Source organism: Chrysochloris asiatica, unplaced genomic scaffold, assembly GCF_000296735.1.
Source record: "Chrysochloris asiatica unplaced genomic scaffold, ChrAsi1.0 scaffold00003, whole genome shotgun sequence".
Classification (NCBI taxonomy): domain Eukaryota; kingdom Metazoa; phylum Chordata; class Mammalia; order Afrosoricida; family Chrysochloridae; genus Chrysochloris; species Chrysochloris asiatica.
The window spans coordinates 18,428,054-18,445,021 of NW_006408521.1; the positions used below are offsets into that span (position 1 = coordinate 18,428,054).

Here is a 16,968-nt window from a genome sequence, read left to right on the forward strand (position 1 = left end):
TCGCTATGGGTTGGAATCTACTTGATGGCACTTAACAACAACAAGAACAATAGGGTTTTTAAGACTGTGACCTTTTGGAAGCAGATCACAGACCTTACTTCCAAGGTGCCTCTGGTTGGATTCAAGCCACCATCTTTTGGCTGGTAGTTCAAGCACATAATTGTGCCACCCACATTCACTACCTCTTTAGCTGTTCTTTTCTGTGGAAGCTTTTTGTTGTTAAGTTGTTACGTGCCATTGAGTCATTTAGACTCACAGCCACTCTGTATAGGATTTCCAAGGAGTGGCTGGAAACCTTGTAGTTCAAACCAACCTTGTAGTTCAAACTTGTAGTTCAAACCCACCTTGTAGTTCAAACCAACCATGTGGTCCAGCGCTTTATTGTACAGCACCACAGCTAACCTTGGCCGTTTTCTCGACCATTGGACTGTTGAAAATATGGTTATGTGTGGGTGATAGAGTAGGAGTATAAGTGGTAGACCTGTCGGCTGGTAGGTTAGAGTAGAATATTAGAAAAGATAAAAGACTAAGAAGATGCAAGAGAATAAGAACCAAGCCAAAGTTCAGCAAAAGAATCCAGAGATTCTGAATCCAGAGCCTATGGCTATCCCAGAGAAGTTTCGGAAGTTAGGGAAGTTCCAGGAATGAAGAACTAAGCAGGACGAAAAGATAGAATGTTACCTCACTGTTAAGATAGAAGAAAGTGCAGATGTCTGAAGTATAGATATGCATATCAGAAAGTCTGTTGTATTGTCATTGCCTGTAAGTCCCTGGGGTGAAGAGGAGGGACTTGCTTGGAAGGCCTCTACAATGTAGGGCCTGCATCAAGTTTGTGGCCCCTCAGCAGCCAGGCTCAGCCAGGCATGGCTTGCAGCTCCTGAGCTGTAGCTCCCACAGCTGTCACTGGTGCGTGCCCCACAGGTTGGTATCTAGAGGAGATGCTGGGTCGTGGCCACTCTGCTCAGCCCTGTTGTTGTTAGGTACCATCCAGTTGGTTCAGACTCATAGCACCACCACTACGCACCACAGAACGAAGCACCGCTGGGTCCTGCACCATCTTCACAATCGTCGTTATGCCTGAGCCCACTGCTGCTGCCACTGTGCCAGTCTATCTTGTTGGGGATCGTCCTCTTTTTTTGCTTCCCCTCCACGTTACCACGCATACCTGCAATCACCTTTCCTCCCCGTTGTTGACCCTTTTAGATATGAACAGGCCTGACACATTTTATAAAACGGGAGTCAGGAAAGTCACATATTTACTACCTCCCATTTCTTCTCATGGTAACGCTTGACTCATTGCCTCACATCAGGAAGTGCTCTTTCCCGTTGGAAAGAGTGCAGAGATGCTCTTCAGTATCACAGCCTTTTCAGTACTTTTACCTACTTTTGGTCAAGGAATTCTGTGCATGCAATGGGAGTAAAAAACGTAACCACTTGGTAAGGTTTTTGAGTATGGGAATGTAAACAAAAGTTAAAATGTCACAAATTACATTACACTTTTAAATTTATTGTTTGGCTGTTTTTCATGGACAAATTTTGGACTCTTCCCAATTATGTAGTCCGCCAAATCTGGGGTCCTATAGTTTGAGATTTGTAAGAATTTCCTGCTGGAAGGGAATAGCTTCTGGACAACACACATTGCTAGAAAGTACAAACAATGTGTTTATTTGCATATAATAGAATAGTCTCAAAATAAGGAAAGTAAAGATTACAAGAATTAATTATATGATTTTAAAAGCCTATAGCCATCCTGAGGTTTTGTGTGCTGGCTCTGTTAGTTACACAGAGAAGTGTATTAAAATCTCCCGTTATAATAGATAGTCAAGTTGTTTATTTCTCTTATTAATTCTGACCTAATATGTATGTAAAATTATATCTCATGATTTCAGAGTATACATTCTTTTCAAGTTCACATTGAACACTTACCAAAATTCATAAAGCAAGTGTCACTGAATTTAAACAGGATTTAAACAGTACGTGTATATTTTCTGACCACACTAGAATTATTATAGAAATTAGCAACAAGTGGATAATTAGAAAACCCCTATATGTTTGGAAATTAAAAAATAAACTTGTAAATGACCTGTGGGTCAATGAAGAAACCAAACAAGGTCAGAAGACATTTTGAACTATTATAATGAAAATATGACACGTCAAGGTATGTAGGATGCAACAAAAGTTGTGTTTAAAGGTGCATTACAGCCTTAAATGTAACAATTAGAAAATAAAGGCTGAAATTAATAACCTAAGCATCCATCTCAAGAAACCAGAGAAACAACAGCCAATTAAACCCAGAGAAAGTAAAAGGAAGGAAACAAATAAGAACATAATTCAATCTAATAAATAGAAAACAAATATAGTAAGGAGAATCAGCAAAGTCAAAAGATGGTTCTTAGTTTTCTCAAATAAAATTGAAAAACTTATAGAATATTGTTTTAAAAAGGAAGCAGAATCATGAATTAAAAATGAGGCATCATTGTAGATCCTACTAAAACAAAGGAGAAAGTATTATGAACCAATTTGGAACCAATTTTGATCCTAATACATTTAAAAATAATCAGAATTTATCATCTTTCAAAATAGGCACAACAGCAGAAGACTTTCAGCGTGGCTCTGCAAAGACAAAATAATGTAAGATTTGGGAAGAATATGTATATAAACAGTGATAGAATTCCAGAAGAAAGGAATGAAATTGAGGAAGAGGATGAGAATGAAGAAGAGGTAATGGAATTTCTTTCTGTATTTGTTAGGTTGTAATGTAGCGCAGTGGTTATGAATCGGGCTGTGAACCGCAAGGTCAGTAGTTCTAACCTACCAGTTGTTCTGCAGGAGAAAGATGAGGCTTTCTGTTCCCATAAAGATTTACAGCCTCGGAAACCCTGTACAGGGTCACTATGAGTCGGAACCAACTCCATGGCACATAACCACCACCAGTGTACATCTGTGTGTCTCTCAGTCTTCATAAACGTCTACGTAACAGTTTGTAATGAACTGTTAGCACAATAGAGTCATGTGAACTACTAGACTCTAACTTTACAGCTAAACCGGATATATTGTAGATGATATTTATAAGATATACTTATATATACTTAAGTGAATCTAAGTGTTTTACCATAATTAGCAATAAAAGTGTAAATCTAATTTTTACTATCATCACTTATTTTTTATATTTGAATTATCTGTGGTAAAATTTTAGTTTCATGAAAGTTTGGTCATGTCGTTTGGACTAATTCTGGATAGCTAACCATTTTGTTTTCAATTGATAGTGAAATACTACAAGTAATTCTAATATGATTGAAGTTAAGACTTATTTCTTAAAATTAACTCCTCACAAGTATTGACTCAACAAATACCTCATAAGTATGTTGTGGTTATTAGGTATTTGTTGAGTCAATTTTGACTTACAGCAATCCCATGTGACAGAGTAGAATGGCCCCGTAGAGTTTTCTAGGCTATAGTCTTCACGGGAAGATTGCTAGGTCTTTCTCCCATGGTACTGCTAGGTGGGTTTACATTGCCAGCCTTTTGGTTTGCAGCCAAGTGCTAGCAGGACTCCTAATAGTCTAGAAACCTTGAAATTACTCTTAAATATTAAATTTCTTTCATGCTGTTTATATGAGTACATTTTGTAGTTTTATTACTTCTCTTATTCTCTCCATGAAGTATTCTGTTGAATTTACCTTGGGTCTTGTCCTTTGAATGCACTCAATACAGTTTTTCCAGTTGTGGTTGACAGTCTAGTGCTTTTCCTTCAGTGCCACCAAGGCTCTTCCATATTATATGTAGTCTGTAAAATATGTGTTAATTTTCTATTTACATATTTTATTTTCCATGCAACCTTCATATTTTTTTTATCAACTAGAATATCTGTATAAACTCCCACTGAATTGTTTTTCAAATTGGGATCCTCTAATACATTCTTGTTGGTCTAGGAGTTTTCTGAGATAATTGAGAGTTTTCGTGTTTTCACTGTTGTGAAATCTAAAAAAAGAAATCTACAATTATAGAATAGGAGTTAGTAACTAACTGAAGTGTCTGTGCTAAACAGTAGTTGATGGCCATGTAGTAGTGTTGTATAAAGTAGCTGATGGGTTTGAACTACCAACCACATGGTTCACAGTCCTGTGCTAATCCTACAGCGCCATACTAGGAGTCCTATTTCTTTCTTAGTGGCCCATAAAATAATAATGATTGTGCCTTTAATTTGGTGAAGTAATGATCAATCATATGAATTGCTTAAGAGAAGGGACCTTATCTATAAATAAAGCGTAAATCTACCCAGCATGTTTTCCAAAAATAATAATGAGGTTTGTAAGAGTCCTGGTGTGGTGGTATAGGATAAACACTGTACTGCTGACCACACAGTTGGCAGTTCAAACCCACCAGCTACTCCCTGGAAACCCTACTCAACAGCACTTAACAACAAATTATCTATAGCAATTTTCTGAGAATCTTGCTTATCATGTTATATATGGACACTCTCTCCCCTCTCTTGTTCTTCTTGTTAAGTGCTGTCGAGCCAGTTCTGACTCATAGCAACCCTGTGTAGGTTTCTGAGGCTCTATTTCTGCAGGAGCAGAAAGCCTCCTTTCTACCAAGGATTGGCTTGTGGTTTTGGACTGCTGACCTTGTGGTTGACAGTTTAGTATAAGATAAGCATCTTATAATACCGTTGGGGTTCCTTCATATTATATGTAGTCTGTATACTATGTTCAAGCTCACCAGCTGCTCCTAGGAAACCCTATACAGGCTCGCTATGGGTCGGAACTGACTCGACAGCATTAACAACAAATATAGTATGTTGTTGTTGTTAAGTGCCACTGAATTGGTACTGACTCATAGCAACCCTGTATAGGGTTTCCGATGAGTGACTGGTGTGCTTGAACTGCTGACCTTGTGGTTCAAAGTGACCTTGCAGTCCAGCACATGAAACCACAGTGCCACTTATAGTATGGAACTGTGGGTTAATGTTGTGGACTGCAACCTACCTTGTGGTCCAAGTTTACCAGCCGCTCCTTGTAAACCCAACACAAGGTTGCTATGAGTCAGAACTGACTGGATGGCACTTAATAACAACAATAACACCAATATAGTATATGGGAAGTTCTGGTGTGGCACTATGGGTAAATGTGCTGGACTACAAAGTTGGTGTGAACTGCAAGGTCAGTGGTTCAAGCTCACCAGTTACTCCTCAGAAACCCTATACAGGGTTGCTATGTGTTGGAACCAACTTGACGGCACATAACAGCAACATCTAGTATATGGAGTCCTGGTGAGGTGCTGTAGAATAAGCGCAGCAGCACAAGGTCGTTTGAACCATAAGGCTAGCGCTTCAAACTCACCAGCTACTTCTTGGAAACCCTATGCTGGGTCACTATGAGTTGAAACCCACTAGACAGCGCTGAACAACAATCTGATATGAGAGTGAGTCAAAATTATCTGCACTGGGCTGTAGAATTTATTTTCATCCTTTTAGAAAAGAGAAATACATCATTTTTCAATATAATCTCTTGCTTTTCAAAACACTTTATCCATCTACCATCAAGCTTTCATATTTCCTTATTTTAAAATATTTTAGGCTGAGCTGCCAGCCATGAGCGCCCCACTATCTTCACTTCTTCATCAGAGGTGAATCTTTGTCCTTTAAGGACTGCTTTCAGGGACCAAACAGGTGAAAGTCTGATGCAATGGAACAAGATCAGGACGGTTGGGAGGAGGATACTTTAACATTTCAAAGGAAGTTTTTGCAGAGTGTCAACAGTGTGGGCAGAAGCCTGAGGAAGTGCATTGTCATGCAATATTACAAGCCCTTGGATGGCAGTCCTCTGCATTTAATCTGAAGTTTAGGTTTTGTCTCTTCAGTGAGCATCTCACTGTAATGAGCACTGTTGATTGTTGAACTTTTTTCCTGATAGTGTTCCAGTACTTGAGAATTCCAGAAAACGGTAAGCATCAATTTTCCAGCTGATAATTGACTTTTGAACTTTTTCTTAGTTGGTGATTGATGATGTTTTCATTCCACACTCTGCCGTTTACTCTCAGGTTTGTAGTGATGAATCTATGTCTAATCACCAGTAACAATTTTTATTTAAAAGACATTTTTGCCTTTCTTTGCATATCAGTCCAAATTTTGTTTACAGATGTCCAAATGCTTCTGCTTATGGTAGTCTGTGAGTTGTTTTGGTACCCATCTCGCACAGACTTTTCAAAACCAAAGTCTGTCATGGATTCTTTCATAGGCAGAGCCATGGCTGATTTGCAATGATTTGCCACATAATTCACTGTCACTTGTGTATATTTGACAGAAGGAAATGCTTAATGTTGTCATCAGCTGTGGACATAGATGGGTATTTTAATATAACCAGAGTGCAGATAATTTTTTACTTACCCTCGTATATAGGACTCCTGGTGTGGCTCTGTAGGATAAACACTGGACTGCTAACCATAATGTCAGTGGTTCTACGAGCTGCTCTTTGAAACGAGCTGCTCTCTGAAAACCCTATGAATTATCACTGTGAATCAGAATTGATTCCATAGTACTTAACAACAACAGCATGTAATTACCTTATAATATGGTTATCTTAAAATAGCCAGCAATGATGATAAACATATTAAGAATAAACTACTGAACAAATAAAAAAGCAAAGTTAAAAAGGCATTATATTTTTATATTGTGAATACACAGAATAAATGAATAAATGTTGTAACATGAAGTCCATCAATTTCCTAGTCTACATTTAGCTTTACATTTTCCAATAAAGAACTAGTAGTTTAACCTGTAGTTTTGAAATACTGGTTTTATTTTTCAGGTTTTAACTGTTCAAGATCTTGTTGATTTCTCCCCTGTTTATCGATGTTTGCACATTTATTCTGTTTTGGTAAGTATGTTTGTGCATTTTAGGCCTGTTTTTCAAAAGGCTGACCATAAACTCAGCAAGTTGTAAATCTTCATGCTATAAATACTTGTGGACTATCTGTTGTGTGTAAGATGTGAACTTTAAAAAAAAAATTCATCAGAATCTACTAAGAACCTTACAATAGTATATGTTCATTTTCCATTTCTTGCCTCTGTGCCTTTGGGGGATACAGTTTAGTCCATAAAATTACACCCTTTAGTCCCTGAAAATTCATCTTTCTAATTTCAAAACACATTTGCTTTCTTGCCATTTCTCCAAACCTCTTAATCCATTCTAGCATAAACTCTTAAGTCCAGAATCTCATCTTCTGAATCAGCTAAATCTAGTATATGGATGAGTCTCTGAGTGTGTTTCATCTTGGGGCAATATTTTTTTCCAACTATGGATCTGTGAAACCTAGAATACAGCTCTTCTGCTTCCAAAGTGCAATGATGGAACAAACTCAAGGAAGACATCTTCATTCCAAACAGAAAAACATGTAAGGAAAGGAGTTGTGGGTACCAAGCAAGTTCAAAGCCCAGCATGGCAAATCTCATTAGCTCTTATGACTTGAAAGTAATCCTCTGTTCTCAAGTCCTTTATCTGAGTGAAGGTCCCTCAGCTTGGGCATCAACTCCAGTTTCCAGGACCTCAGGAATGGTGGTCCCCGCCCTTTGAATTTGGGTGGCTCCATTCAATTGGTCCATTGGAGCAGTGACCTTACCCCTGTTCTCCTTGCCCATTGGCATAGCAGCCCTGCCCCACTTTGGGTAGTGGCCCCATTCTCTTGACTTCCTGGAAAGGCAGCCCCACTCTCCATTCTTTGAAAGTTAAGGGATACTAGCTTTACCCCTTGAAACCTAGGAACTGGTAGGCCTGCCCTCATCCCATTGTACATCTTCTGACATTTTACTCAAATCTAAACCATTCCAAAGTAGATGTCAGAAGAGAATGAAACTTGCAAAGGAAACTTGCTCCTGAACATAGAATAGCTCAAGCAAAATGAAGAACTGAAGTAAAAGAACTGAATAGAAGATTTCAAAGGATGACTTGGGAAGACAAAGTATTAAAATGAAATGTGCAAAGATCTGGAATTAGAAAACCAGAAGGGAAGAACGTATTTTGCATTTCTCAAGCTGAAAGAACTCAAGAAAAAATTCAAGCCTTGGGTTGTAATATTGAAAAATTCTTTGGACAAATATGGAAAAACACAGTGAACATCAAAAGGGAGAAGAAATACACAAATCACTATGAAAAGGAATTTGTTAACATTCATTCATTTCAGGAGGTAACATATAATCAAAAACTGATGATACTGAAGGAAAAATTCCATGAAGCACTGAAGAAGGCATTGGTGGAAAACAAGGCTCCAGGAATTGAGAATGCCAATTGAAAAGTTTCAACAAACATATGCAGTGCTGAAGGTGTTCACTCATCTGTGCCAAGAAATTTGGAAGACAGCTACCTGACCAAACAACTGGAAGAAATCCATATTTGTGTCTGTTCCAAAGAAAGGTGATCCAATAGAATGTGGAAATTATCTAATGATGTCATTAATATCACATATGCATAAAATTTTGCTGAAGATAATTAAAAAATGGTTGTAGCAGTACATCAACAGGAAACTGCTAAAAATTCAGTCTGGATTCCAATGAGGATGAAGAACAGGGATATAAATGTTGATATCAGACAGCTCTTGACTGAAAGCAGAGAATGCCAGTGTTACATTGACTTTGCAGAGGCATTTGACTGTGTGGATATAACAAATTATGGATAATGCTTCAAAGAATGGGAATTACAGAACACTTAAATTTACTTATACAGAACATGTACATGGACCAAAGGGCAGTCTTTGGAACAGAATACCATTTGATTTAAAATCAGGAATGATGTGTGTTAGAGTTGTGCCCATTTACCATATTTATTTAATTTATATGCTGAGTAAATACTCCAAGAAGCTGGACTATGTGAAGAAGAATGCATTATCAGAATTGGCAGAAGATTCATTAAAAACCTGATATGCAGATGATTCAGTCTTGCTTATGAAGAGGACTTAAAGCACTTTCTGATGAAGATTAATATAGCCTTCGATATGGTTTATGCCTCAATATAAAAAAAAAAAAAAAAAATCCTCACAACTGGAACAGTAAGTATTATCAACATAAACAGAGAAAAAAATGAAATTGTCAGTGATTTCATTTTACTTGGATCCACATCAATGCCCGTGGGAGTCCCATTGAGGAAATCAGATTATGTATTGCATTGGGTAAATCTGGTGCAAAGATCTCTTTAAAATGTTAAAAAGCAGAGGCAGGGCTTGATGGTGGCCAGGGTACAGTGAGGTTCCCCATCAACAATACCACAGAATACCAGGCAAAGAAGATTCAGGGCAGAGCTCCAAAACTCAGAACCACATAGGTAGGAATATTTTTTAAAAGTTTGAAGGCTTATAGCTAGTAGAATTTGTAGCAGAAGAAAGAAATCGCGTACTTTTAAATCTGCTGGGTTTGGCGGCCCAGAGCCAACAACTTGGGTAAAACCAAATGGTAAGACCAAGCAGAGGAGAAGACACACCACAGAAAAATGCTGTGGGAACCTTGGAGCAAAGGTGGACAATACATTTTGTCAGTTTTATGGTTTTACTTGGTTCTGATTTTCTTTTTTTTTAGGTATCTGTTCATTGGCCTTCCACTGTTTACACACCTCCATTCTGGTGACTACAGGGGGTCCCTGAACGAGTGGACACCCCCAGCCCCCACCACTGGTGGGTTCTTCTGCCACGCATGCACACAGATACACTCAGCCCAAGAGCCGGCTCTGAACTGGGTTTTTTTTGTTTGTTTGTTTGTTTTGTTTTTTAATATGGAAAAGGCCAGAACAAGGAGTGTGGAGACGGAAAGAGAATTTAAAAACAAAACAGGCTGAAAATTAAATTAAATCATGAGGTACAGCATAACAACCAACAGTGGCATCTTGAAATCTATCAGACAGCTTTGAAGGCAAGAAGCTGAAAGAGGACATTAAAGTCATACTCATGTTAGGCTACAGATTTTTTTTCTTCCCTTTTCTGCGATTATAGACTACAGTATCCAATCTAGTTTTTGTTGTTGTTTTGATGTTTTTTTTCTTGTTTTTTTTTTTGCTGTTGCTGTTTTATGCTCCCCTTCCACCTTTGGGGGATTCTTTCTCTCCCTATATTACCCAAGAAGAGACAGCATCTGCTGCCATTGAGTCAAGCTACAATCACACTCTATATAACACCAAAATCCAGGAAAGAACCATTACCAATTACCATACATCAGGGAGGCAGACAACACCTGTGAAAGTACTCTGAGTTAAGCAATAAGAAGAGTGAAAAGGGAAGCCCACATCCTGATCCCATTCACCTGGAGGCAATCAGAAAGCATAAAAAATACCAAAACACATATTAAATTAAGTATTAAGGCCACAGATAAACACTAAACATGTCCAAGAAGCAAAAGCAGATGACCATATCAGCAATAAAATTGCCTGAGACAAATGACCTAGAGGTATACCTGGACTAAATTCTGGAAGGAGGACAGGCCTTGGAAATACCTGAGAAGGAATTCAGAAAAATGATCATAAAATGTTTCAAAACACTTTATAGTGCAGTTGAGGAAAATAAGGAAGAAGTCAGGAAAGCGCTACAGGAACAATCAAATCAGATAGATACAGCATTGGAAACAATTCAAAACCTACAGAAAGAGGTCCAAATGATCAATAATAGAATATCAGAAATAGACAATACACTGAAAGGGCAAAGGAGTAGAATAGAAGAGATAGAAGGCAGAACCAGTGAGCTGGAAGATAAATCTCTCAATACCACAAAGATAAAAGAACAAACACAAAAAAATGATAAAAAAAAATCTGAAGAAGTCTGAGATTCATGTTGGATAACATGAAGAGGAACAACTTAAGAATTATCGGCATTCCAGAACAAGAAGAATCACACAAGTCCACAGAGGAAATAGTTGAAGACCTGCTGGAAGAAAATTTCTCTAACATCCTGAAAAGTGAAAAGATAAACATTCAAGAAGCTCAACGAACCCCAGGAAGGATAGACCCAAAAGAAAATCACTGAGACGTATAATCAGGTGCTCCAGAATCAAAGATAAGGAGAAACTCTTGAAAGCAACTAGGCAAAAGAGGAGTGTTACATACAAAGGCAAGCAAGTCAGATTAAGATTGGATCTCTCAGCAAAAACCATGCAAGCAAGAAGGCAATGGAGAGACACATATAAAACTGTGAAAGAAAACCACTGCCAAACAAGAATCCTTTATTCAGCCAAGTGATCAATCAAATACGACAGTGTCATCGAAACATTCCAAGATAAACAGAAGCTAAGGGATTTTACCAAAGCCAACCTTGCGCTACAAAACATCCTAAAGGGAGTTCTGTGGACTGAGAACCAACAAGAACAGACAACAACCAGAGATTGACATATGTGGCAGGACCTCACGGAACTAAATCAACAGAAGGAAGAATTGAGAACAGAACAAAACTGTAAGAACAAATGTACAGAATCTGGGAGGTCAGTCTATGATCAAAACAATTACAATATAAAAGAGGGTAAACACGTTCCATAATGAGCTCATATGAACTTGCATTTTCTGTTGCCCCCAGTACTTAGAACAGTGGCTATCATACAGTTATTTGTTTTTGTCATTGCTCAGTGCCGGTGAGTTGGTTCCAACTCATAGCGACCCTATATAGGGTTTCCAAGGAGCAGCTGGTGGGTTTTGAACTGCCAGCATTATGGTTAGCAGTCCAGTGCTCATCTTACAGCAACTTACCAGTACCCCAGCACACTGTTTATATTCAATAAGGGTGTATTGAATAAAGAAAGAAGGAATGAGGTGTGCATCTGCCCCAAGTCATTGTATTTACAAGCACATCATATGCATGCAAAAGCTGGACAATGACTAGGAAGGAAGACCAGGAAAGAATTTATGCCTTTGAATTACGGTGTTGGTGAATAGTATTGAAAGTGGACTGCCAGAACAAATCTGTGGTGTAAGAAGTACAGTCAGATTGTACAGAAACAAGGATGGCGAGACTTTGTCACAGGTACTTTAGGCATGTTACCAGGAGGAACTAGTCCCTGAAGAATGGCGTCATGCTTGGTAAAGTAGAAGGCCGACATCAAGAAAGAAGACCCCTCAATGAGATAGAACCATGACACAGTGAGTACAACAGTGGGCTCAAACACAGCAACAATTTTAGGGACTTTATAGTATCTCTGTTGTGCATGGAGTGGCTGTGAGATGAAGCTAACTCTATGGAAACTAACAACAACAAACTGTTCCTGGGCTGGTCCATTTCTTGTCTTGAAGGACAATAGATGTTTGAAGTAGTAACTTTACTGGCATTTCCTGCCTACAGATTCCAAGGGCCAGGCAGCCTTATTTTGTCTCTGTCCTTTTCAGTTGATGTCTGAAACAATTTTTGATGAAGTAGTTGATTAGATCCGTCTGTCACAGGCCTAATATTTTTAGCAAACTTTGTAAAACTACTGGTATAGGATAAGCACTTGACTGCTAACCACGAGGTCGGCAGTTCAAATCCACCAGCTACTCCCCTCTGTAACCCTATACAGAGTCACTGTGAGTCAGGACTGACTCCAGGGCAAGTAACAATAACACACCCTTAGTGTGTCTTTTAGTGGACATTCGTTTAGATTTTACAATTGAACTTTTCACATTGTCAAGGTCTGGTGTCATTTTGCAGTTTATTTCTACTCACATTTTACTATAAATGACAAGTGGAACTCTTGTCACCCCTTTAAGGTCTTGTTTAACTTTCCTCAGCTATAGATTCAAGTTTATCACTGACCAAAGCTGAGCTTAAGGAGTTCTGGTAGCTACAAGTCAGGCTGCTAACCTTAAGGTTGGCAGTTCGAAACTAGCAGCGGTTCTGTGGGAGAAAGATGAGGCTTTCTGCTCCCGTAAAGATTTACAGCCTCAGAAACCCTACGCAGGGTTGCTGTGAGTTGGAACCCACTCCACAGCACGTCACCACCACCACCCCCACAGCGGGCTGAGCTTTCTAGAGTAAAAAACCCACTGAAACATATATATGTATTTATGTAAAAAGAGAAGTTTATATCAAGGAAATGGCTTCTAATTGTAGAATCCCAAGTGCCCAGGGGAAGAGAAAGAAGAACCTTCCCCGTGTGTCCATTATATTGGGAGCAGGCCATATCCCAGGGAAGCATTCTATCAGTTGATAAGCTGCTCATAGTCAATCATCATAGTGTTAACTATGCCTGTATTAGATAGATCTCATCACCATGGGAATCAGCACATCTCAACTACGAAACCACTCAAAATCCTGGCCTAATCAAGTTGACACAGGCCCCTAACTATTGCATTCACATACAAGTTATACTTCCCCCAAAGCATTTGAACATAATTCAGACAAATTCTTTGCCATTTTATAACAAGTATTACCTTCCCTCCAGTGTATAACATGTTAATCATATCCTTTTAAAGTCTCAGAAGCACATTTAGCATCCACATTTTTAGAAACGTTCTGTTCATGATGATAGACGTTTTCCCTATAGCTGTGTTCTTTCTGAGTCCTCATCAGAATCCCCTTTAATGTTCATAATGTCATTAATAGTCTCCTTAAAGCAAGAGAGACTCTTATTACCAAGCACATGAAAATTCCTCCCGCCTCTTCTCATTACTCAATTCCAAAGCTGTTTCCATGTTCTAGTTATTTGTTAGAGCAATACCCCCACTCTGATACCAACTCATGTTTTAGTTACCTAGTGCCGCTGTAACCGAAGTTCTACAAGTGGGTGACTTTAAAGAACAGGAATTAATTTTCTCACCGTTTTAGAGGCTTAAAGTTTGAATTCAAGGCATGGCTATAGAGGGAGGTCCTTTCTTACTGAGATTCTTGGCATTCCTTGGTGTTCTTGGGTGTCTATCTTTCCTAAGTGGTAAGTTGGACAAATGCCAAGTTGTTTGAACTTAACTTTGGTCAGGCTAATTGTCCTGATACCAAACAAGATTAATTTTTGAAGTGTTTTGCCAAAAGTTTGTGGTTGGCATTCAGGGTGAAATGTCATTCAGCATTTATATTTCATTTAGAAGATGAAAATCACCCCTGTGGGTTAAAAAGCTTTAGCAGTGTATGTGTGTTTGCTTGTGCATTTATATTTTTCTGCTAATATTATTTTAGGGCAATGAGGAAACGTTTGAAAATTATTACCGAAAGCAAAGGAAGAAACAGGCAAGACTGGTATTGCAATCCCAGTCAAATATGGTAAGTGTGTAAAATGTTTGAGATGGTTATTTTGTCACATTATATCCCCTTAACTTGCTTTAATTTCTTTAGAGCATGTACCACTATTCATTCGATAACAACTGTTTATTGAACACCTATTATTTTTAATCTTTGATTTAGGTATTGCGGATATAGCAGTGAACAAAACAAGTGCCTTTTTTATTAGTCTACATTCTGTTAGGGAAGATAGACAGTGAATAAATAAAAAGATAATAAGTAAAGAGCTAATATATAAAATATCAGGAAGTGGAAATTGCTTTGAAGAAGAGATAAGCTTCTGGCAAAATAGTGTACTGCATATCTTGATTAACACCCTCCCCCCCACACACACATGCACAGAAAAAACAACTAAAGATGCTCAATAAAATATTTTGTAAAATCATCAATTCTCATTTATTCATTCATGTATTTCATATGTCAGATTATGCAGTATTTGTCCAGTGTGAGTTATTTTACTCAGCTTATTTTCAAGGTTTGTCCATATTGTAATATACATCAAGACTTTATTTCTCTTTATGGTTGAGTAATATTCCATTGTGTGTTTATACCACATTTTGTTTATCTGTTTATGGACACTTAAGTTGTTTCCACCATTTGACTATTGTGAAAAGTGATACAGTAAACACTGGTATATAGGTAGGTTTCTATTTGAAGCCCTGCCTTTGTTTTTTCTAGGTATATACCTAGAACTGGGATTGCTGTGTAGTGCCTTGAATTTACCTGATACGGCTTTTCTATCCAAAATTGTCTTAATTCCCACCAAGTGATAGGGTGGGACTATTGCAAATAAGGTATAAGGCTGGGGTTGCTTAGTTTTGCACATTGGTGGTGGTGGTTATGTGCTGTGGAGTTGGTTCCAACTCATAGTGACCCTGTACAAGGTTTCCAAGGCTGTAAATCTTTATGGGAGCAGAAAGCCTCATCTTTCTCCCGAAGAACTGCTGGTAGTTTTGAACTGCCAGCTTTGAAGTTAGCAGCCCAATTTGCAACCACTACGCCACTAGTGTTCCTTGGTAGGTTTAAATGGTGCTATCTCAGAAGCAGAGATGGAAGATCCCAGCACGATAAAGAAGGAAGAGCTTGAGTGGAGCGTGAGATTCCAACCTACAGAAATGGCAACAGCAGAGACCATGGCATGGAGAGACAGCACCTTCAGGTTCTAGGCCTATGGACTGAGTAAAGCAGGAGACTGACTTGTAGATTGTGCCCTTTGGGCATTCACAGACTGACTAAAAGAGCTTTGTATCACTTATCCAAGCAGGGCAGAGGCCAAGGCACTGCATGACTGAGAGGTCAAAGAAAAGAGTGAGTTATGTCTGCTATATGGCAGACGAGAGGTGTTCCTGACTAGAACTGCTATGTCCTGAGTTGGCTTTGATCCTTAGTTGTACCCTGTTCAATTCCCTAATAAACCGTATAGTTATGAGTATTGTTACACGTTCTATGTGGCCATTACAATGAATTATTGAACCCAGATATGAAGCAGAAAGTGCTATGAGAGGGATGGTTGGTGTCAGAATAGTGTAAAGAAGATTGTAAGGTAGAAGCGTGTCTGACCTCTGCTTCATAGGAATCGGTCATGGACTGATTTTGAGTTTGATTGTCTTCCCCCTTTTAAAACCAGGGGAAGTCAGACATGGTCTCCACATGATTTTGCAGTTGTGTTCAACATTTTGAAGAACTGCCAAACTGTTTTCCACAGTGACTGTAACATCCCCACCATCAGTTTATGACTGTTCCAATTTTTCCACAACCTCAGGCACACCTATTGTTTTCAGTTGTTTCAATCATTTTCCTCCTGACAGGGGTGAGGTGATGTCTCCTTGTGGTTTTGATTTGCATATTCCTAATGACTGATGAATAAAAATCAAAACAAGTCCATGGTCCAAGACTAAAAATCAAAGGGAACACAGAAGCAGGCATGTAAGCTTGCTGGTGACCACATTAGTCTGTTGGTGAGTAGAAGAGGGGGAAGGGCAGCAATGAAGATGGGCTGAGTTTGACCATATTCCATAGACTCCTAGTGACCTGGGGGTGAGAGAGAAAAGAGGAAGGCCTTGTTGGTCTGAAGTATGGTAAGATTCCTGAGCCTCTGGACAAGGACACAGCCATGGAGGGCTAAAGCTGAGAGTGAAGGATCCAGCTGATAGGAAGTCAGGGGAGATGCACAAAAATGCCCAGACTTGCAGGTAGTACCCATAGCTAGATTGCTAGTTTCAATGGCTTGATGATCAGAACTGGACTAGAGGAAGATTAAAAAAAAAAAAAATTTGATAAAGGAAACAAGTGTAAACTGTTACAGTTGGACCTATACTTATGGATTTAGTAGCTCAACATACCAACTGAAAGTGAAGGAGTCTTCACATCAAGAATCAATCCTATCCTCTCTGTACACAGGGTTGATAGTGAACATTGGCTACCTAAACTGGAAGGGCTGGGTGGGGAGGAGGAGGGCCTATAAAGGCATGAAGTAACTGGCTTACAAGTTTTCAAGAGGGAGTTTAGTGTCAGAATGTGCAGGGGAAGGTAGCCTCCCCACTTAGTAGTTTTCATCTTGTCCAGACGAGTCTGGTGAAAGAAGATGGGGATACGATTCCTATGATTCAGTAGTGTGTGTTTGTTATCATGACTAATTATGACTGCTACGACAGGAAAGGTAGAAGTTTTGTAACAAAAATGGGGGAGTAGTTAATCTTATAGTCTAGGAACAGAGGACCCTAGGACCATCAAGGAAGAAGAGCATGAGCAGAATGTGGG

General features: G+C 38.9%; 1 protein-coding gene across 3 annotated transcripts in view; it reads left to right on the top strand.

Annotated features, from left to right (window-relative positions):
* Window positions 1-16,968, top strand: part of EXOC6 (exocyst complex component 6) — a 282,222-nt gene that overhangs the window by 88,931 nt on the left and 176,323 nt on the right. For 2 of the 3 annotated variants that reach the window (XM_006831144.1, XM_006831143.1), the window contains exons 7-9: window positions 2,584-2,721; window positions 6,810-6,878; window positions 14,107-14,190. In XM_006831144.1, coding sequence (XP_006831207.1) covers window positions 2,584-2,721; window positions 6,810-6,878; window positions 14,107-14,190 — 291 coding nt within the window. The remainder of the gene's footprint in view (window positions 1-2,583; window positions 2,722-6,809; window positions 6,879-14,106; window positions 14,191-16,968) is intronic. The other variant, XM_006831145.1, reaches the window with a different exon arrangement.